Below are 21,327 nucleotides of genomic sequence, written 5' to 3' on the forward strand. Positions count from 1 at the left end.
GTTGGGGGGGATCCATAAATTACGTACGCAGCGAACCAGGGAGGGACGGGTCCAAAAAACGTGACAAGCTGTGACGACCCCGACGAACCCGGGGGGAGGGGGTGGTCATCTCCATGTATTGCGATTGAGCGAACCAGGGGGGAGGGGTCAAGCAAACGTGACGGACCGCTACGAAGGGGGAGGGAGGGGTGAAAAAACCGTGGTTTTCTGCGTACGTAATTTATGGATGCTCCCTTGTAGTGGCCGGTGCAGCGAGTGTGACGCGAGGGATCCCTGCAATAATATTTGCACGGCATCTATGCAGCCCTGTTTTGACAAGCAGGATTTACATTTCCATAAACATCCCGCCGCATACATACATCGCTACACCGACATTACTCGAGATTACCTAGCCGCGGTAATTACAGCTACAGGTGCGCCTCACCGTACTCATACAAGTCCAATTGTAAATTTGAAAGTTTTAATTAGTGTCTATCGGCGCAGGCTTGGTGTTATGTTAATTGGCTGTTGCCTGAAACAAAACAAACTTAACACAGTATAACTGTGCAAGTACTGACTTAATTAGTAACTTTAATTAAGCACGAGTAATTAATCGTAGCCCAACTACCGGGCACAGGAAATCGTGCCAGCTCGTAGCTGTGTATTGACGATTGAATACTTCGTATGTAGTTCGTACTAGAATATTCGCAGGCTTATTTGATATGAGCTGTTTATCCGACATTATAATTTGCCGCGCCGCCGCGGCAGTCGTCCAAAATGCAAATATAACGTCACGAGCGGATGCCCATATCAAAACCCATAACATACGAGTATAAACCATAAAATCGTTTTTTCCCAGAATTTTAAAATGAACTTTACAGTTGTGAATTTCATTTCATTTTCTAGTTGGCTAGAAAACAAATGCTAAAACAGCGCTGCGGTGCAATAACGATCGGTATATTCAAGAGTGATTTGAGGTGGAAAATCTGAACACGATCGGTACATAATGAGACTTTCGAGGCTCTTTCAGTCTAAAATTAAAAAATAAGAGTACGAGGATGCACGCAGTCAAACCGACAGTGAATTTTTTCAGCGAGACCAACCGACAACCACGCACACAGGCCAATTATTTTTTCACATAACACCCACCCGTGAAAGGGAGGTATCGTTTGCACTGTATGCGTGGAACAGGTGACAGCCATCCGTGGATGGTTGGCAGTCGCTTGCACTATATGCACGGTTGTCGGTTGGTCTCGCTGAAAAAATTTACTGTCGGTTTGACTGCGTGCATCCTCGTACTCTTATATTTGTGAGTGTCCTTCATCCATAACTTCCTAAACCTTTTTGTTGCACATCTAAATAGTTTTCGCGCCAACGTATACAAATCATTTGGCTACACAACGTCTGAAAGCAATTCAAGAAACTCAGCCAGAAAGTGTTTGGGAATGCGCGAATTTAAAATTAAGCGACAGTTTTCATGCATGTAATTTATGCTACATGTACAAGTACTTGTACTATGTACACAAACGTTGTGGTGTACTGACGCGAATAAAAAGACGTACAGTGAAAAAAAAAACGTTGTGGTGTGTTACCGGGTACATTTTGATTTAGCTACGTACAAACGCGACATAATCTTTCCAAATTTCCGCATTCGGCCTGGGAAAAAAATACCAAAACTTGCAAAACTCCAAACCTCACTGTTCCCTAACACAGCGTCCAGATTGTACCCGTTCAAGCGCTCCAAATCCGGAAAAAAACAGCGATTCCACAGAACACAACTCAGCAGACAAAGAAACCGTACTTCGATTCCAATTCCACTGGCAATGGAAGCCACGGAACACCGCTAGGTCCGCTACGCTGCGACCGCACCAATGGAAACCCACAGCGTTGTGACTGCCAGCCGCCACGCTCCGCCCCTTCCACCACCCGTCCCGCCCGTTCACGGCGATTCACTCAAGCGGTTCACTGACCCAGTGCGCTCACTGCGCTCTGAGCGTCGCGATATTGATAAAACTTGATAAAATCCGTGGTCGGATTCGCTACTCTACAGCACAGCACAGCACACAGCTGAATCACGAATGTCAACTTTTTTCGGTCTTGCAGAATGGCCTGCGTTTTCCTGATCCCTTGATTAATTTTTACCCCAGTCTATGTTGTGGTGAGTAAACGGCGCGGTGCGCGTGGGTGGGGATCGCTATCTTATCAGCGCATGCAAACACGTTCCAACATGCGACCGTGCATTTGTTGATTTTGGAACGCTGCTGGTGCAAGTGGCATTCCAGCGCGTTCAGCTCTTCGTCCTCAGCGTTTTGGTGATTGTGGATGTCGATCTGCGTTGGGGGGCGACTGCAGGCAGCGATTTGTGGGGACCACGTGGATCTCCTCTGCTTTGTTTGTGAGTTTGGTGAGGAATCTGAAGGACGAAAGTTTCGTGTCTCTGATGCCTGTGATGGATCTCGCGTGTCTCGGTAAGTCACAGTTTTCGTTTTGCCGTTTGTTGTGCTTCGCTGTCGCGGGGGTTTTAGTCTGCCCAGGTAGCTTGAAATTCTAGGATTCTTGCTTGTAGTTTTCTTAGGTTTCTGTTTCATCTTTTGATTTTGGAAAATTTAGTAGATTCTGAAGCAAATCGAGTTCTGCAGAATATCGGAATTTTTTTCTTTTTTTCGTGTTCGTTCAGGTTTCGAATTGTAAAGATTCGGATAAAAATTCCAAAGAATTCTAAAATTGTTTAAAAAAAATATATTCTTTCATACAAAGCACGTTAAACGTAAAACTTGTTTAAGCAAATAATTGTCTACAAAAAATGTTAAAAATGAAAAATGTTAAAAATAAATGAGTATGTTAAAACATGTTGAGGATAAAAATTATAAAATAATTAGAAAAAGTGTTGCTAGCTAATGAATATACCTAGAAATTTAAATGATGAAAATTACTAAATAAATAATTTTGAAAAAAAAGGTTTCGAAAATTTGTATTGACTAGAAACTGCAGCGGTGTTAGTTAATTTCTCCGTAGCTATCAGAAAAAATGTTAAAAATAAAGGAATGTTTTTTTTTGAATTGTTTTGTTTTAATGAAGTGTTCAACAAAAAATGCAGCTGTGTAATTTGGTTTTTTCCAAGCACCAGTGAAAGCATTCACCGTTTTGTCGACTGTGAGTAAAATAAACATTGAAGTGGTCCGAGAGATCGAGTGTCGCACTTGAAAAGTAACCTGTTTTTCCTACATTTTTATCATTAATTTTTTCTAACTTTTGATTAATTTTTTCCCTCCTTTTACACAAAATTTATTAAAGTTTCGGAGGATTTTTTCCAATCTCATTTTTTAATTTTCAAGAAAAAAGTGTGCGGCTTTTTCTAAAATAAAAAAAAAATTTTAAAGGATTTATTGAAATTCACTGATGATTTGTGTTTGATTAGAGAATCCGTGTCCGTTTTGGCTAAGAGGAAACTTGTCCTTTTTGACGAAATAATCAATCAGACGATTCTTCGCATCTAGCAATTAATATCCCATGAATCAGCGGTTATGAAATGCCGCCTTGGGTTATAACCACGGTGGAAATGACATAATTCCCGACCGCATCTCTTGCGGAAGAAATAAGCTGCTGCGTAGGCGGAATTCGCCGAAGAAAGACAGGGATAGAAAAAACACCGAGTAGACCCGCTTTCCCACTCGTAATTATCGATCGCCGAGCAGTGGGAGCATTTAGCGGGTGTTTTGGGGAGAGAACGGGGAGAGTGTCTCGCACCTAATCCGCTGGTGTGTGTGTGTGCGGTAATGCTGATTTGGATATATCTCGTATTTGTGGCGTGGTGGCGCCGTGTATCGGTAATTGGGAGCGCGGGTTAAGTAGGACGGGAGGGGCGCTGGCGCAACGTATAACGATGCCATTGTGCTGTGCAATGTTGTCTGCAAGCAGTCGCATCTCAAGTGGAAATGCGATTCCTTCGGACGATTGTTTACCTGCTGCTTTCCCCCGCTCGTAGGGATGGCTGTATGAATAAAATTAACAAGGAAAAATATTGCGGCATTAATAAATACCTAACTGCTTGGATTTTCCTTGGGGATTCTTATTCAAAATCGCTGGGACATTTTTCTTGAATTTTTCCTTGTAAAAACACTTCTCCTTTTTTTCTGGTTTATTTTTCTTTAATTTTTCCATTTTTCCCTAGTTTTTCTTTGTCAAAAATGTTTTTCCTTTTCAGCTTTTTTTTTTGTTTAATTTCCGAAATGGTAAGTAATGTTCTGGTTTAATTACGAAAATTGGACGAGAATTTTCTCATTATTTTAATTTTTTCCTTGTGAAATTTTTCCCTTCCCTGATTTTTTCCATGATAAATAAAGTGGCTGTTTAATTAATTATCAAAATTGAATGGATGGATAAACTACGTAAATTTTCGAAGTATTTTGAACTCGTCGAATTTTTTGTTTGTATTTGATGCAAAAAAATTCAGGAGATTTTCAGTCCCACAAATCGCATCTTTCGCTCCAGTTGATTATGTTACGTAAGGCTGTGCAAGCGCACAAATAAATCAATTAATGCGTTAATTCTGACGTCAAGCGCCTGAATGCGTCGATGATGGTTTTAGTTAATTCATCCGGTGAAAAATTCTGTGGTCTGTGGTTTTCTTTGGTTTGTCGCCGGTAATTCAATAATCGCTTTCTAACGTCTCGCGCAGACGGAAAAAATTTTAATAAGCTTTTCCAATTTTAACGCTTCGATTTGATTGATATTAGATTGAATGATCACACTCGTTCCGATATAAAATTTCTTTGAATTTGTTTTCTATAAAATTTTGTCAGCAAATTCGTTAAACTTCGTAATTTAAGAATAAACAATTTTTTTCTGGAATTTATCCACAAGCTGTGTGTTCGCCGAAGAAGGAATGCAGGCATGGAGATTTGATGGAAAATTAGAATGGCTGGTTTGGATTGCTAGTGTTGGCTTTTAGGCGTTAATTAGCCTTTCTTCCCGGTCGATTGTGCTCATTGATGCGTCGCAGTTCATTGATGACAATGCACGAGTGCACTGCGCTGCCACAGCAGAGCCGAGTCAGACAGGGACAGGCCAGACGCAGACTTGGCAGGTTTCCAGTACCAATCAGCCGACGCGCAGATGTTGTGCTTTCACAGCACACCTTGCTTATGTTGCACAAAACGTAGATAACAGGCGCTTTCAAATTCCTCGAACAAAAAAATTCAGAAATATTTTCAGCGTGATATTTCTGCCTTCTGGAAATTATCAGTTCTTTGAACTTCTTTCATTCTTTGTTTTTCTAAATTGCATTTGATTTTGCAATTATACGGTGATATAATGTACGGTATTTATTTAAAATATTTCATTAGTTTTTTATTAATTATTGGTAATTATTTTAAATTATCTGAAGGTATTTATCCTGTGATAAATTTAAAATATTCTATTTGTATTTATTTTGAAGTATCTAAAAGTATTTTACACGGTATCAGAATTTAATTTGAAAAATTTTATTATTGTTTGAAAATATTATTTTATTATGAAAATTTTATTATTATTTGAAAATCTTATTTTGTTTTAAATTATACAAGATATGCACCTAGGATATAAAAACTGAAAATGTTTATAAAGACAAATTTAGGATCAGGTTATTTACGAGGTTCCAATTTTTTTTTAAATTTAATTGATTTCGGATTTGTGTGCTCCGATATTTTTTTGAACGATTTTTCTCTTAGCGATTTTGTTCGAGAGTGGAACGAGCTGCGGATGCGTTTCGTCTCCATCAAACTGCGCGCTAACGATAATTAATTTGCTTACAGTAATGGCGCGCGTGTTTCATAGCAATCCGTTTGCGCTAATCTCTGCCTCTAACAGACCGATCACACTACACACAGCCGCATTAATATTGCGACAAATTCTGCGTGGCTGTGTCACGCAGCCCCGACCGGGCCATAAAGCGCCCATCTATCTATCTCCCTTCTCTGCACTTTAAAACACTGCGCCACTTGTGAGAATGTGCTGTACGCGGATGATGATGCTGTGGCACGCCTGTGCTGTGCCGTATAACATTATTGCCCGAGAATGATGGCCGCAGCGGCCGGGGAAATTGTTAAATATCGGGGAGCACATTTCACCGCCGTAAGGGATATCCGACATCCGTCCCAGCGGGTTGTCCATGTCCCACACTCGGCTAAACAGCCCTAAACTCTCGTTCGCGCAAAACGGCCGTGTGGATTCCATTTGCGTGTCAGCGCTAATCTCTCTCTCCGCGCAGTTGATCCACTGCCTCTCTCTCTGGCTATAAACAGTAGTCTCTCTGTCTTCTTTCAAGCGGCCCACTGCCTCTCTCTGGCTACTTCAGTTAACAGTAGTCTGAGTCTCTCTGTCTTCTTGCACGCGGCTGTTGTGTGTCTGTCTGTCTGGTCTGTCTTGGGATATCCGATATCGGTCTCTCTGTCGACTGCCTGAATGGCAGGGTTGCAGTCATCATTTCAAACGTTTCACATTTCAATCTTCAAATCAAATCATTTCAAAATCAAACGAAAATATGCGACACTTTTTAAAATAAAAAAAACCTTAATTTTTGAGAACTGTTATTTAACCAAGTAAATGAAATTCCAGCTTCATGAAATTAAATGCTGATTTAATAAAATACAAACGTTTCATACTTCATTTAATTTATTTGTTAATAAAAGAGAAAAAATGTGTAGAGTGAATTCGAGACAGAAATCTGTTACGTTCCAATTTCGAACGGTTTGAAACGCAGAAGTTAAATTTTTTTAACCGGTATTACAACACGCCAATACGAGATGAATTTTAGGAGAACTTTAATTCTCGTAAATTTAGATGGAGAAATTAATCGAAATAAATGTCGTTTTAATGCAGTGCAGTGCTAAAAATAAACATACAGTAAAAATTATATATCAGTAAAAATTTATATTTATATATCAGTAAAAATTATATATCAGTAAAAATTTATATTTACTTTAAATTTATATTTATTTATCACACAAGAAATTCGAAAAGTACTTTGCGCTTTAAAAATTTAATTCCAGATGTTATTATTATTATTATTATTATTATTATTATTATTATTATTATTATTATTATTATTATTATTATTATTATTATTATTACGGCATAAGAGCAGACAACCCCGAAGAGACTTCAAGTCTGGTCGAACAAAAAAACTTTTCTGCTAACAAAAACATTTAGGACAGATTAACAGATCTGAGTACAAATTCGAAAGAAGGTACAGAACTGGCTTCGAGAATTTTAGGATTCGGTCACAAGAAATTCGAAATTCACACAAGAAATTCGAAAATACGATTTAAAAATTTCATTTCAGATTTTATTTCCTTTCAAATCTTTTAAAAAAAGGCTTTTAAAATCCTTGAATGGAATGTGGTCAGATTGTGCGTCTCGACTCTCTACTCTGTCTGCAGTCTGTACTCTTTTTCAACGTCGACGTAATCGGAATTTGTAGCGGAGAGAATAGAGCAGTAGCCAGCGTGTTTATCCAGTGAAAGAAAGCCAGCGCGAGTGATTTACATGTGTAGAGGGATTCCGGCGCTGGGCCGGCACCCCCGCTGAACTTTGTCGCTGTGATGCAAAGTACAGGAGTCTGTAGCGTACAATTAAGCGCACATGTCGGTGGAATCCGTGTCGGTTGCCGGTCACGCCCTCCGTGTTTATGTTATGTGTGTATAGATAGCAAATCCCTTTGTACACATGTTGGCCGGTGCAAACTGCAAAGCAAAATATGATCGACAGGGAAATATTGTTTAACTTTGGCTGACATCATCCGCCGCAGCCGGATTATACAATGATTTCGGGGCATTTTTGCATGAATTGTCCAGAGCCATAAAGACGGCTGAATGTTGCGATAAATGGGATTAATGGCGGCTATTGGCAGTAAATGGATGGCTCATTGCTAGTAATTAATATTAATTGCCCGTGTGCAATTTACAGACCAAAATACACTTTAAATGTTTGTGTTGTCCATGGTTATAGTTAAAATCCTACGATTATCTGGGAACAGTTAAAAACAGCGGTCTAATTATTCTGAAGACTGTCGCTGAAAATTACGTATCAGAGAAAAAACAATGACACGTATTAGTAAGAAGCCATACATTAAAACGAATGAAAAATGAATTAAAAATATTTCTTGAAAATCGTTAGCAGTAGAAATAATCTTTTTTACAGCTGGGTAATAATTGGGCATAATTTTCGGTGCGGAGGAGTCACTCAGGAGTGCAAGAAGAATTTTGTTAGAATTTATTTTGAACTACACAAAACCGTTTGGATGTGAAAACAATAAGACAAAAATGACGAGGAATAATTTACTAAGAATTGTTTAATTTTTAATTTTTATTGAGTTGGATAATTGTTTTATTGAGGGTTAATTGGTAGAGAATTTCTTAATACTCTGGGAAGAATTTTATTGATCGGCAAAATATTCTCCTTTAACGCGGATTAATTTGGAAAGAATTTCTGTCTAATTGGGGAATAATTTTATAATGAGAATTAATTGGGAAAGGCTGGTATTAATCTGGATAGAATTTTGTTATTAATTGGGAAAATGTTTTCAATGAGGATAAATTTGGGGGAAAAAACAGGAATTGGCAAAATATTTTCTTTTAACGAGGAGTAAATAAGAAAAATTGTAAATTAACTGGAGAAAACTTGTTCAGTGAGAAATACCGGTAAAATTTTTGACGGGGTTATTTTCTCTCAGGTTGGTGAAATAATTGACGGTGTGCCTGGAAGGTATGAAAATGGAGAAGCCGGGCGGGAAGGTGAGCCGGAAGAAAACGGTGGTTATCTCCTCGCGCAAATCCCCCGCCAGCAACACAACCACCGCTGCTGCCGCATCAACGTTGACAGCAGCGACGGCCGGGAAAACGGGAAGTGGTGGCGCGATTTCCGACAAAGTGGCGAATCAAATTCCAACCGGAAGGAGCGGTCCGGTCGGGGCCGGGGCCGGGCAGGATGGGAGCAGCGCTAATAAACTGGATGCCGGTGCGGCGGCGGCGGCCTCCGCCGAGCCGGCGGCGCCGCGGGACTTTACGCGGCGCAAATTCAGTCGCCCGCGGATGAACCACCAGGCCGAGGAGCTGCTCATCGACCCGCTGCACAACGGATTCGCCATCGTCAGTTTCGTCACCAAGGAGGATCTCGATGTGAGTGGCGTTGTTGTCTTATAGCGTTTCTTTGTTGTAGAATATTTTTATTTATATTAGTTTATGTATTTTTGCTTTTTTTTGTACTTTTTGAAGCTTTTTTAATTTTGATGTTTTTTTTTTAAATTTTAGATTTTTTTAAAAGTAATACTGGCATTTTTTGTATTTTTAACTGAATTTTTATAGACCTGAAATGTTTTTTTCGTGCCGTAGGATGTTTTTATTGTTTATTATGGGGTAAATTTTTATTGATGCTTTCTCAGTTTTCTGTACTTCAGTTTAAAGTATTCGAAAAATATTTTGAATATATTAATTTGTCTTTTCTTCCGAAGACAGTAGGCGGACGAACTTCTGTAATTTTGTACGGGTGATAAAACGTGCAGCTGTCAACTACATACTATGCCGTAATGAGTAAAACAAATATATTTGTTTTCTTTTGGTTTATTTCAAAACGGTTTTATTTTGATTTTTTCGTCTCGAACAAATTGCCGAAAGGTGTTCTTGGATATAAAAATTTCACAGTCAGTAATATTTATGCCTTTAAAATATTGATAAGCTGCCAAAAAGTTTCAGTTTTGCACTGGCGGAAATTGTTTCAAAATAAAGCCGCAATGAATAAGAATTTTTTTCTGCAAAATGCAAATCTTTAGTCTTTTTAAACAACTTTTTCGAATTTTTTCAATCGATCAAAGTAGCGAAGATTCGTGGCTTTAAAATTTAAGCCGGTGGAAATAAGCAGTTTTCGAGTGTTATTAAGTATTTTTTTAAATTTGCACCGCGATATATAAATATTTTTGAAAGAATGATACTCCACTGAATATCGTTGATATTTAGGTTATTGGGAATTTGTATCGGCCGAAATGTAGCCAAATCACCGTTTTGTGAAAAAAAAATTGTTTCGGTTGTGGATTTTACTATAAAACAACAGGAAGGCGCTTTGACTATAATATCAGGTTACAAACGCGAACGAGAGCGATTACTCTGTATATCCGAAAACCGGAGCAGGAAGCAGTGGGGTGGGCGGGCCGGGGAATCGGTCGGGACTGGCCGGGTTGTATCGTTATTTTAGCCGGGCTTGTGCGTTTCGCTCTGCCCGGTGTGCGCTGCTTGTCGGCATCGTTTTCCACAGCACGGGCTGCTGAATGTTAATCGAGTAAGCGATTGAAATCAATCGATGATCCAGCTAACGAGTGCACAGTCCGTAGCTGTAGCCAACATGACCGCGGCGTTTCCTTCGCCTTTTCAACACTTGTTTATCCGGTGTCAATGCGTTTTTGCCCCGACAACACCCGCTTCACGCTATCTATCTCCCTCTCGCGTCTTTGTGTGGAAAAACGGGACACGACGAAAGCGCTGCGTGTGTGGCGGATGCTCCGCTTTCCTTTTTCTCTCTCCCTCCTGTTTTTCCAGTTAGTACTGCCGTTCCTGGCTTTTTCCTTGTGATATCTGTCCTAGAAAATTTTCCCAGAATTTTCTTCGTATTCGATACTGAAATTCGAGCGTTTTTAATTTAGTTTGTAATTATTTTCTTCCATTTTTCTGACGCGTTATCAGCTGGCTTTTCTGGACTCTTCCCTGCCATTTTCGCGGTATGTTTTTTTTTCTGTCAATTTTTGATGAATTACGCGCTGTTTTTATCGTTTCACGCGTCCTCCTTCAAATTAAATTATTTAAAAATTATCGAACCTGTACTTCTGGAATTTGAAACGGCTTAAAACGAAAAATTGAATTTTTTTTATTATTGTTGGAATAATTTTACTTCGAGAAATTTATCCAGTTAATTACCGTTTTTCAAAAAATATGCGGTGACTGCTGAAAATTATGCTTTACCATCAGCTGCTAATATTTTATCTAATTTCTTTACGTATTTTATGTTATTTATTTGAATTTTAGAAATTTTAAATAATTTTGAAAATTCATACAATGAACATTTTTCGACGAAATTGAAATAGAAATATTAAATAAATTTTATTCCAGTTTTGCTTCTTCAAAAACGGCTGGAATTTTAACTTTAAATTATGATACTTTTCGGTCGGTAGCGCGCATAAGTATATTGTGCCAAAAATTGATTTGTAAGAATGGAAATGAATAGCGCCGGTTTTGATTCACAGCAGCACAGCTGACTGCTTATTCAGTTACTTGTGTGTAATACGCCGCCTGTGCGGTGTTTGTGTTGGCTGTGGCCGAATCTTTATGGCAGCTAATAAAGGCACTTTAGTGGGGAATTGTTGATCTGCGCATCGTAAACTGCGCGCTGCGATATTAAGCTGGGCCCATACGATCGAATTAGAGGCGTATAAGCGATCGGCGCTGATCTGTAATCGGACAACTTAACCGCTGTTACATATGCAGCGGATACAGCGCACATATTTGGTGATACTGATATGCCGGATCGGGAAGCAAAGCGGGTGGGCATGCGCAGAGGATTCTTCGCATAATTATGACATTCCGCTGTGAACGCTACTCGCAGTTTATGTATCTATTGCCCGTGAAATTGTTTATTTTTAATGGCGTTTTGGGGTGAAAAATAAACTATCTGCAATCGATTAAAAAATGTACAAGTTAATTTCGATTCGGAAAAAATTCGAATAAAAATCGATTCGATTGTAAATTCGATTAAAGAAAGTCATTTAAAATTTAAAAAAATTGTGGTATAATTATACTTGTATTAAATTGATTTTTATTGGAAAAGGAAAAAATGGTTTTATTGGAATTCGATTCACCGTTTTATTACAGTGTTTAGTAAACATATGGAATAATTTCTAGCGTTCTGGAAAAATATATTATGGCCACTACGATGATGAAGATTGAAGATGAATAAAATGCGATGATTTTGCGTTGAAGAATATTATTTTTTTTTGTTGATTTACAGTACTTAACCAAATTTGCTGAAATTAATTGGTAATATTTTGGATGGTTTGGAAATTTTTTGTTCCTTTTTTGGTTTGATTTTATGAGATAAAAGTTACCCAACTTTTGAATAATCCAGCAGCGAAAAAATTGCCGCTTTTTAATGCGTGATATGTTCTTTTTGATGCATGCGAAAGTGGGTTGATGTGTAGTCAGTTGTAAGCAAATTTGGTGGATGGGAAGGCAGCGTTACGCACGCTACCACGGTTCACCTGAGGACACCGCCGCTGGCTTATATATGCGCGTGAGAACCCGTGTCCTCAGGTGACCGCCGGTCACCGGCTGTCCTGACGTGTCCTCTGGTGCGCTGCTCGATACAGAGCAGGGAAAGGCGAGCGTATCGATTCTGTTGGGAATATCGATGCGGATGCTTCCCTTTCGGCATCCGCTGTCTATCCAGGGCCTTGTTGACTTCTCAACTGCAGCCTGTACCGGCGTTTGTACACCTTTGTGCGTAAGCGTCCTGCCAAAGCGTCCAGAAAGAGTCAGCTGTATTCCCAGGCGTTTTGCACGGTGGAATTTCTGTTGGTTAAGCACCTCAAGTTGAGGTTACAATTTCAGACGTTTCACATTTCAAGCTTCAAATCAGTTCATTTAAAAAATCCATTCGAGCTTCGATTATTTGATACGAAAAATGTTATTTTTAAAATTGTTATTCGATTACATTTAGACGGAGAAGTTTTTCAAATTAAATGCCGATTTAATAAAAAAAATAGAACGTAACGGTAACTATTCATATTTCATGTAATTTCTTTATTGGTTACAGAAAAAATAAGCGGAAAATAAATTTTCCGATTTCAGTATGACAATTATTTTCGAATTTCAGTTTAAATCAGATTCATTTCAGATCATTTTTAAAAAAACGGCTATAATTTTGACCGAATTTGATTTATTATGATCATGCTGCCAATTTTAATAGAATAATTTTGTTATAATTTTTGATTACTGTGTGCACGAGCGTATCCCAAAACGCCTGCATTATTGGGCACTAATTAAAATGTTTTCGGTTATTTGATGCTTCTATTCGCCGCTTATCGAACGCGCTGCTTCGGTTCAGACATTTGTCCGCCAACGGCGGAAGTTGAAATGTCGCGTTGATGAAGTTGGCCGTGTTGAACAGGGCGCCGGGCGTATGGAGGATTTGATGGGGGATATTTGGGGAATATTTATTAGGATATTTGGGGAATATTTATTAGCGGGGTGAATAATGCATGCGCGGCCATGTTGCTGCGGCGGGTTGGAGTGCGTGAGGATGTGTTAGGGCTAATTCGCTTAGACAATGTTATCGATTGCATCTCCCGCTCGTAACCGTTAGCCGCACGTCCTTTATCTCCGCACTTGTATCGATTCCCTATATCGACGCTCGTTGCTGCTTTTGTTCTTCCTTGATAAATCCTGTAGTAAGTAATTGCCGGGGAAATTTGACGGAAACGCGAATCATGAAATTGGTCTCTGATTCGAGATTTAAAAAAGTTCCGTTGATTTGAAAAAACGTCCGTTGATTTGTGATTTAAAAATAATTATTTAATAAAGGCAATGTCCACCCAGATAGCAATAATTTTGGGCGCTAAAAGACTGCTTGATAGTTAAAATTTAAGCATTAAAAAACAACCAAAAATCTGTCTTCTTTCTGGTTAAAAAAAAGGTGCACTTAAAACAGCCGTAGCATTTTTTTAACAATAGCTTAGATAAAACGCTGCTTGAGAAAAGTAGCAAAACGCGCTTCTCTTTTTTGATCCCAGATCTTACGACCATTTCCTCCCAATTTTTGGTAACAAAATAAAATACGAAAAAATAAGAGAACCGGTTCACTTCGAATCTGGAATTTTTTTACGATGAAATAAAATAAGAAGAAACCTAAGAAAGCATAAGAAAACATAAGAAGACCTAAGAAAAGATAAGAAAATGCCCGTTATTGCTCTGACAGACGTACGAGCGCCTGCGCCGCAAAGAAGACGAAGCCAAGAAGAAGAAGAAAGACGAACCTCCCAAAGTAACTCCCCAGGACGCTGAACCCGCGGCGCCGCGTCCCGCCGCCAAGAAACCGGCTCTGACGGCGACGCCGACGCGGGAACTGCGACCGCGCCGGAAACCCGGCGAACGGCGACTGCGCGAAGCGGCCAAGAAGGCGCGCAGCATCAACTACCGCGAGTTGGAGAGCGAGGACGAGGTGGACGACAGTTCGTCCAGTCCGGAGGAGGAGGAGGACGAGGAAGAAGAGGAAGACGACGAGATGGGTGAGGACCGCATCGCCGTGGTCAATGCGAACCGGCGGAAGGCCAAGAAAAAACCGCCCAGTCTCAGCCAGTTCGGATCCGAGGCGTCGGACGCGGATGCGGAGACGGAGAGCGTGCTGACCGTGGGAGCGCCGGAGAAGAAGCCCGAAAAGTGCAGGAAGAAGGAGAACGGGGTGGCGGAGCGGAAGAGCGGTGCTCCCTCGACAACCGTAAGTTTTCCCATTTTTTTCCGATTTTTCCCCGAATTTTTCTTCGTATGTTCGTCCTAATTTTATTTATTTTCTGATGTTTTCTAAGTTTGCAATTTTTTACAAATTTTCCTGATTTTTCTGGGCGTTTGAGGTGGTCCCGATTTATAACTAATTTCTCAGATTTTTCAAAATTAATTTTTCGAGTATAGTTTTAGTTCTCGAGTATATTTTTCTGTATAGGTTTCTTGATTTTTGATATTTTTCCCGATTTTTTCGGTGCGTTCAATTTTTCTTAAGTTTTCCGGTTTTTCAGTGACTGTTTCTCAACTTTTCCCGATTTTATTTTCATTTTTCGTGATAACCTTTATCGGTTTTTTCGTATTTTTCCCCTATTATTCGATAATTTTCCTCGAATCTGTTCTGATTTTTCTTGAAATCCTCATGATTTTTCGGCTAAGCTTTCCCGAATTTTTCGCCGATTTTTCCGATATTTTTTTCGGAACCTTGCGACATGAAATACGCCGTATGCGCCATCTGTCGGGCAAAACAACTTGATTGGTAGGAGCGTTTAGCAGCGTGTTTGGCGGGCGGTGAACGGGGCGGGAATCAGTCTGGGGCGTATATATGTTTGTGTAATGCGCGATTGCGGCCAGATAGCCGCGGGCTAATGATGGAGTACAGCTCCCTGTCGCCGCCGATCCACTGGGTCGGAGGGAGCAATAGGAAGCGCTGATCAATGAAGCATGAAACAAATCTCCACTCATCAACGCTACTGGCATTCCGCTGGCCGGCCTTTCATCGCAGATCCCCCTTCTGCTCTTCAGAGCACTGTATACAGTGTACAGCTGCAATGGAGCCGGGACCAGGAATGCCTGATTGATGCTCCATAATTGCCACCTCAAACATTTGTCCGTCCCGCACTCTGTTTACGCCAAGCGAGATAGCTCTGACACACACACACACACACTGCCAGACAGCATCGATCTGCTCCCTTTCTCTCAGCGATCGAGAGGAGGATACATGCGTGTAACACTATCCGCCCGGCCCAGGGAACACTGCCTCGTTTACAACTTATAACACTCCATTTACTGTTTATTATACGGCCCGGTCTCGGCACAGAGGCCACTTTGCCCTGCGCAGCTACAATACCAACAGCACAACTAAATGCCCACTCGCTGCCGATCTCGGTTTAGTTAGTCATCCATTGGAGTATTGACATTTTTGTATTATAATCAATCTGCGATTATTATCTGGTTAATTCCGATTACGCACGAGACTCTAGCCTGCTAAACAGCCAACGGAACAGCTGCGGTGGTTGGTTGTAATCTGATTTTTAAATCATTTTTATGACGAAATTTCCAGCGTATATTATGGCCCATTTAATTCTGAATTTTTCTACTCTTTAACGGCGAATTTTCCGGATTTTCTCTGGCATTTGCCATGAATGTTTTCATTAATCAAGAACGAAAGTTAAGACGTTCGAAGGTTGCTTTATTTGCCGCATTAAGTGATTTAAAATGTCCAGCGCGGTTATGAAAATAATGGAACTGACGGTGAGTTGGAAATATCGTTTTTACTGCCTAATATTCAGGCATAAACAGGTCATTTCGTTCTCTCTGTGGATATTTCAGCCGCAGCGAGTCAGAACCGACGGTTGAGTGGTCATATGGCTTAATGATGAGGTTTTGGGTTATTGTCAGAGCGATTGCGGGTAGCCCGGCCCAGCAGGCGGCCGGGCATAAAAAGCGTGTTACATGGGCCGTTTGTCCAGCGGGGGCGCGGCGCGCATCCATTCAGCCCTGCAAAGGTCAGCCGCGCGTTGCGTTCCGCGCAGCCGCATTACCTAATGGCTGCGCATGGAGTGGCCGCTGATCGTCAGGTTGCGATACAGCGAAGAGAGAGAAGTTAGAAACAGGCCGGTTGATTAATCTGGCTATCGCGTATCGGCGTTGGCGCTGTGTGAGGTGTCAGCCGGTGGACAAGAGGCTGTTGGGGAGAGAGGAGAGAGGTTTTATGGGCTGTTGTTACGACTGTTTCTCTTGGCTTGTCTGATTGATCCAATCCACTGAGCCACAGCTGAATGAAACGAGGCAGGCCGGGGCTTCTGTCGTTGTATATACACTGGCTTGACGTGCCTTCTCGTGGCCTGGGGGGACATCTTATTCATGTCCGTCGATACAGTACACGAAACGCATAGAGTGAGAGTGGAACGTTTAGGCACACACTGCTTGTCAAAACTCCACGCTTTTCTCGCGCACCATTGCACTGCATTTCGCAGCAGAATAGCAGCCGTTTGATGCGCTAAGCAGTCTCTGTGTTTGAGCAGCAGACATATGGTTTGTTTTGATTAGGAGAAGAAAGCGTGCAAAGTGTCCGCCAAGAAGAAGAAGAAGCCCGAGTGTGATGCAGGGGGCGGTGTGAAGACGGCTGCGAGTCCCCTGATGCAGCCGGTGGAGCTGGCCAAGGAGGACGTCAAGAAGGAGGACCCCTTTGACTTTGACGCCAGCCATCCGCGGGACGACGTGGTCGTCGGTGGAGGAGGAGGTGGAGGGAAGCACGAGACGCTGCTGGCGCGTTTGACGGCCAAAAGCAACTGCGCCACTACCCCGCTGCCAACGGTAAGTCGTTTGTTAGCTTTTTTAATTATCTGGTTAATTCCCATAACGCACGAGACTCTAGTCTGCTAAATAGCCATGTGATCCGCAACGGCTGTATATGCATATGAAGCCAGACAACTAAAGTGTTTGTACGTAAGCCGAAGTGGGGCAGGCGATCGCGAAGGCATTTATCAAGAATATTTTCATTGATAAAGAACGAAAGTTAGAGTTTTTACTGCAGAGAGAACGGCCTTTTTTTATTTCGCTAGGTAGGCAGGTGGAGCGATAGGTATCAGCGGGTATGCTTGATAAACTGATCCGCAGCGTCAGTTTACATCTGTAAAAAAGCGCTCGCTTTGTACATATTGCAAAATAAATTGATAAATATAAAAAAAACGTAATAAACCGTGTTCGTGCGTGAGCGGAAGTAGACAGGTGACTGCAAAGGCCTTTGCCAAGAATGTTTTCATGCATCGAGATGGAAAGTGAGATCCAGATCGTAGAAAAAAAAGGTGGCTTTTTTTTTAAATTCGTTAGGCAGGCAGGAGAATGTGTAGATAGCTGCGTGTGTGCTTAATAAATTTGATCCGCAGCGTCAGTTTACATAAGCAGATACGAACAGAAAAAAAACTTAAACCTTGTTTGTACGTGAGCGGAAGTGGGCAGGTGGCTGCGCATTCATGGTTGCCAAAAATGTTTTCATTAATCAAGAACGAAAATTAAGGGCTCCAGACCGGGTGGTTGTTTTAATTCGCTAGACAGGTGGAACGATACGTATCTATTGGGCAGTTGCGGATTATTGACAGGCGAGCGCGTTGTTATGATGCCGGGCGACAGGATATATTGATGATGATGATGAAAATGTATTGTACAGCATAATATGCGGGTCGTAAACCTGCCGGCAGTGAAAATGACAGCTTGACTGCTTCCCACCAGCCACTCTCTCTCTGTGCCGTGGAGAGTACAGCAAATCCCGGCAGCACGGGATAACCTAGTGGGCACGCTTGGCTGCGCGTGGTCAGCCAGTTTATTTGGCCTGTGTCAACATGTCAGAGGCGCTGCGCGTTGGCAGGCAAGAGGAATCAGTCCACGGATTACAGTATGATGATGCTCACCCCAACTGACACTTGTATTGTTCCGTGGAACACTGAGAATGTTTGCCATGGCATCGCCTTCGGGGGACGCTGTATGGCGGGTTTCCGGTTTGTGTATAAGCAGCTTGAAGACAAAAAGTCTTTTCACTGTGGAACCGGCGATCGGCGACGCTGTTGTGGGTCAAGTGATTGGCCAAATATGCCAGTATGTTGAAATTAATCAGAAGCAACTACAAAGTGTCGCTGGCAGCGCTTGTGACGGGCAGGTGTAAATAATTAAATAATGATTACCAGCATTAAATGTGTATTTAGACGCGCGTTAGACGATTATGGCGCGATATACAGTGTGCGTGACTCACGGAGCCGGCGCTCATTGGGCTGCTGCGCTATGAGGCAGCCCTTATGGCTGCTGTTGCCGTCAGAGAGAGAGAGGATATAGACAGAAGAGAGGGAGATCTCTGGTGAAGTTAGTGGATTAGCGGAAATTGTGGCGGCTATTGTGAGCCGGTTTAATCCTTTGACAATCAGTAATCGCAAGTGAATTGTAGGATCAATACGTTAACGTTTTGTCACTGCTGGGGGCCGGCTGCGAGCCGAGGCAGTCGGTCGCTGCTCTCTCCCTCCCTCTCGCATGCACACAAGGCAAACGGCAACGGCAAATCCTAATATTAGGCTACCGGATAGCGCTGCTTCCTGTCGTGTCCCCGCTTCGCTTTCTCATTCAAAACGCGAGCGGGAGAGAGAAGTCGATGGAATGTGTGTGTATTTGATTGTGTCAGCGGCGATCGATCCATCTGTCATCGCCCGCCAACAGGAAGATGGCGCCAGCGAGTGAGCTCGCGCTTCTTTCTAATGCGGGCTTTATCCAGACAGTTCGCTGAATAAAATTCGAATATTTTTTCGAAATAACTAGCCGAATAAAGCAATCGCAAAGTGCTGCTGTATTTTTTGATGAGCTGGTTTTCTCAGTAGCAATATGAACGTAAAATATAGGGAAAAATGGAATTTGGTCAGTTACGATTCGTAAGTTTAGTGATGATATCAACAAACAGTGTGCAACAGGAACTGACTGGTCTCGAATAAAGAAGCGCTTATTTGAAAAATAATATTATGCGTTAAAACGAAGCACTGAATTTTACCAAATTTTTTTTATAATTTTTTTAGCAGTAGTTTTTTTTATTTTAATGAGGCATCGAATTTTGTAGCACTTGTTTTATAAATAAATTTTTGTCCGTTCGTTGGCTTTTGAAAATTTTGATTAATTTTATATCCATTAAAAAGATAATAGTGAGCGAAATAGTCAGTGGATTTTGAGAAAATGGGTTTAATGAGATATGCGTGCGAGAGAGACAGGGAATCCGGGGCGGTGGTTGACGAGCTGGTGATGGGTTGGTTGTTGGGCTTTTAATGGCGATCCGTTATGGCCAGTCACACAGCGCACACACATTATCCGTGTGCGCAGCGACAGGAAGTGTTTCCTGTGCTGTAAATCGATCGGGCATTAGCCGGGGTTCCCTCGTTTCTGTCGGTGGCATGGGTCGGTCGGTTAAGTTGGTGATGGGGAGAGAAAGAGGAGAGAGGAGGGGAGAGCGCGCTGTATTTGTCTGTATCCGCTTCCTGTGCTGCGTCGCTGTTATTGTACTACTTTTCCACGCAGCTTCCGCACTTAGCATCATTGCACAGTTATCAGCCATTACGGGCCGGCCCCGTAATGGCTGTATAGCAGCAGCAGCAGCGCCCGCACATGATGGCTTATTCAATTGATCTCTTTCCTTTATCGATCGCCGCGATTGCCATCGATGAACGCTGTGCAGTGCATGCACACACGCATCGATCGTAGCGGGACCATGCCGGGCGCTCGGGATGGACCGCGGCTCAAACGATCAGCGGGGAATTGACCCCGAGGTCTGCTACGTGCCGCCATGATTTGGCTACTTATCCGGCCGGCTTTGCCTCTCCCTCTTGCATCCCCTCGCGCCAGGGATACAGGGGAAAAAATAGACGTTTACCCGGCGTTTCCTTTGTCTGGCCGGGCCAGTGGAACGGAAGCGCGGGGAAGAAGAAAGGCGCTGTGTTCGTTAGCCGAGGGTACAGGGAAAAAAGCTGGAGGAGATGGTGGACGTGAATTGCAGGACTGTGTGAACGTCGTTTTTCATGAGCGTGTAGGATGCCGTGAGCCGGTGCTCTTCCTGTGTCAGAGGAAAGACGCTAGCCCGGCAGGCGAATCCATTAAGTAAAGAGAGAGGGAGAAAGAGCGTTAGGTAACGATGGCGTTTGTTGGTGTTTATGTTGCTGGTTTGATGGCTGATTGATATACACGAGCCGGCTGCAGACATGCTGTATTAAACACTCTCTCCCTCGATGACGTCCATCATGCGCTGGTTGTGATATATCCGCAGCGTGTAGACCGGAAGGGAGCCTAGCTGATGGGCTGGGTCGGTGGGAATATCCAGTTGAAAGTCGTGTAGTTTGACTGCCAGCTGGAACATGTACGGGCCATTAACATGCCCGAGCGATAAACGTACGGATATCTGCGCTGTCTTTGTGACGTCGCAGCTGGGCGTAGTGTGTGTGTATGTGTGTGTGAGTGTGTGTGCGCCGTTCGATCGGCGAGTATCATTTTCTGCGGTTGCTTTTATTGATTGGCTTTATTTTGGTAAACGGCACATGCGCAATAGAGTGTCAGTGTACAGTGCACCCCGGCCGATATATCGCATCGCTTTCGCGGAGCGTAAATTGATAGAGCCCTCACTGCCAGAGAGCGTATACGTACACACTTGCATTATTTTCCACACGGCGAGCCCACCTTGCCAGCCGAAACCTGCTCGGGTAATCGTTTTATTATGATGCGGCGTTGTGGCTTTTTTGAGAGAGCCGTCGCATGATTATCCATTTTGGCTTCTTTACTTAAGAGGGCCGCCGCTGTCGCTCCGGCCAGCCGCCGCCGCCGCGCTCGATATCGACGTTGGTGTGTAACGTGACAACGCGTACAAATAACCCGGTCGATTACTTCGACGTATTGCGGCGGTTAATTTGTTATCCGTGGCTGCTGATTAAGCCATCGTGTGCCCATCATCATCACATTTATTATTATTATTATTATTCTTATTATTATTACGGCACAAGAGCAGACTTCAAGGGGACTTCTAGTCTGGTCGAATCGC

At 42.3% G+C, this 21,327-nt stretch overlaps 1 protein-coding gene across 1 annotated transcript in view; it reads left to right on the forward strand.

The window, feature by feature from the left end:
* The first annotated feature begins 2,010 nt into the window (after nucleotides 1-2,010).
* Nucleotides 2,011-21,327, forward strand: part of LOC129596593 (nascent polypeptide-associated complex subunit alpha, muscle-specific form-like) — a 28,827-nt gene continuing 9,510 nt past the window's right edge. Inside the window, exons 1-4 of the mRNA XM_055493920.1 lie at nucleotides 2,011-2,447; nucleotides 8,690-9,134; nucleotides 13,972-14,490; nucleotides 16,824-17,090. Of these exons, the coding sequence (XP_055349895.1) occupies nucleotides 8,724-9,134; nucleotides 13,972-14,490; nucleotides 16,824-17,090 (1,197 nt within the window). The 5' untranslated portion in view covers nucleotides 2,011-2,447; nucleotides 8,690-8,723. The remainder of the gene's footprint in view (nucleotides 2,448-8,689; nucleotides 9,135-13,971; nucleotides 14,491-16,823; nucleotides 17,091-21,327) is intronic.

This window comes from Paramacrobiotus metropolitanus, unplaced genomic scaffold (genome assembly GCF_019649055.1).
Source record: "Paramacrobiotus metropolitanus isolate TYO unplaced genomic scaffold, Prichtersi_v1.0 Parri_scaffold0000092, whole genome shotgun sequence".
Classification (NCBI taxonomy): domain Eukaryota; kingdom Metazoa; phylum Tardigrada; class Eutardigrada; order Parachela; family Macrobiotidae; genus Paramacrobiotus; species Paramacrobiotus metropolitanus.